The sequence below is a fragment of the Sipha flava genome, unplaced genomic scaffold, assembly GCF_003268045.1.
Source record: "Sipha flava isolate LNK unplaced genomic scaffold, YSA_version1 428_pilon_pilon, whole genome shotgun sequence".
Classification (NCBI taxonomy): Eukaryota; Metazoa; Arthropoda; class Insecta; order Hemiptera; family Aphididae; genus Sipha; species Sipha flava.
Genome location: NW_020273158.1, coordinates 12740 through 13879, shown reverse-complemented (window position 1 = coordinate 13879; position 1140 = coordinate 12740). Strand labels below are relative to the sequence as shown.

At 21.7% G+C, this 1140-nt stretch overlaps 1 protein-coding gene across 1 annotated transcript in view; it reads left to right on the top strand.

The window, feature by feature from the left end:
* Positions 1-265: 265 nt before the first annotated feature.
* The window catches only part of LOC112689067, a gene marked incomplete at its 5' end in the record, with an annotated part of 2553 nt that continues 1678 nt past the window's right edge, over positions 266-1140 (top strand). The window contains one exon of the mRNA XM_025562571.1: positions 266-346. Coding sequence (XP_025418356.1) covers positions 266-346 — 81 coding nt within the window. The remainder of the gene's footprint in view (positions 347-1140) is intronic.

Genomic DNA, 1140 nt, shown 5'->3' with positions numbered 1-1140 from the left:
GTATTTAAGTTTTATAACTAAATAATTGGTTATGGCTCTAATTTTTTAGATTTTTAAAATTATTTTAATTTATTAACTGTCCATCAATCAATTAAATCAACATTGATAATAATTTACTTCAATATATTTATATGGTATTTTATTTTTTTCAGTAAAATTTACTCTTAATAATTGTATATTATCAGTCATATGTTATTATTTATTAAAATTTTAAATACATTTTGATTAGGTTACGCTAAAATACAAGTAAATTTATAATTTTCAGCTTAAGAAAAACAGAGATATCTTTAGATGAAATCGATGAAAAACGTGACTATTTAAAAATTGATGGATTCTTTGAGTTTGAGTAAGTAAATTAATTTGGTTTATCATATATTTTTCTTGTTTTCTGTTATTTAGGAATTTTTTAAAATTATTTATTGGTATTTACATATTTAATTATAATATATTTTCAAATTTTAAATTTTGAGTAACGCGAGGGATTTAGTGATTTTGAATATTTTACTTTTAAACGTTTAAATAATGCATTTCTAGTTAGTTAAATATTTTACTACAGAACTAATTTTGTAATACTTAAAATTATATGATCAATTTAGAATATAGGTATAGAACTTGGTAATTTTTATCAATATATTTTACCATTCCTTACATTTTATCTACAATCTTAAAAATAATATTAAAATTAATATGTTTTTGTGATTTATTTTGTAAGTCAGATCCAGCTAAATGGGAAATAAATGAATATACAATTGATTGTATTTGTAAAAATAGGTATAGTCAAAATTTAGATTCAGGTTTCAGTCAATCAAAAAGAATTTATTAGTCAGTTCGTAGAGGTTTATTTAGAAATATCAATCGTTATGTAAATATAAGTTTTTTTGAAACAGTTTTAGTCAATGGCAATAAATGCCCTCGAAAGTATCTAGTTTATTCACCATCTAAGGGTTCAGTTTATTGTATTCCCTGCTATTTATTTAAAAATACTTCAGAATTTTCAAAAAATGGGTTTTCGGATTGGGAAAGACCAAAGTCAATAGATAATCATGAAAATTCACTTTTACATAAAACATGTGTAGTTAACATGAAAAACAGATCTAAATTGAACAATATTAATGAAGCGCTTACTTTTCAATTCGAAAC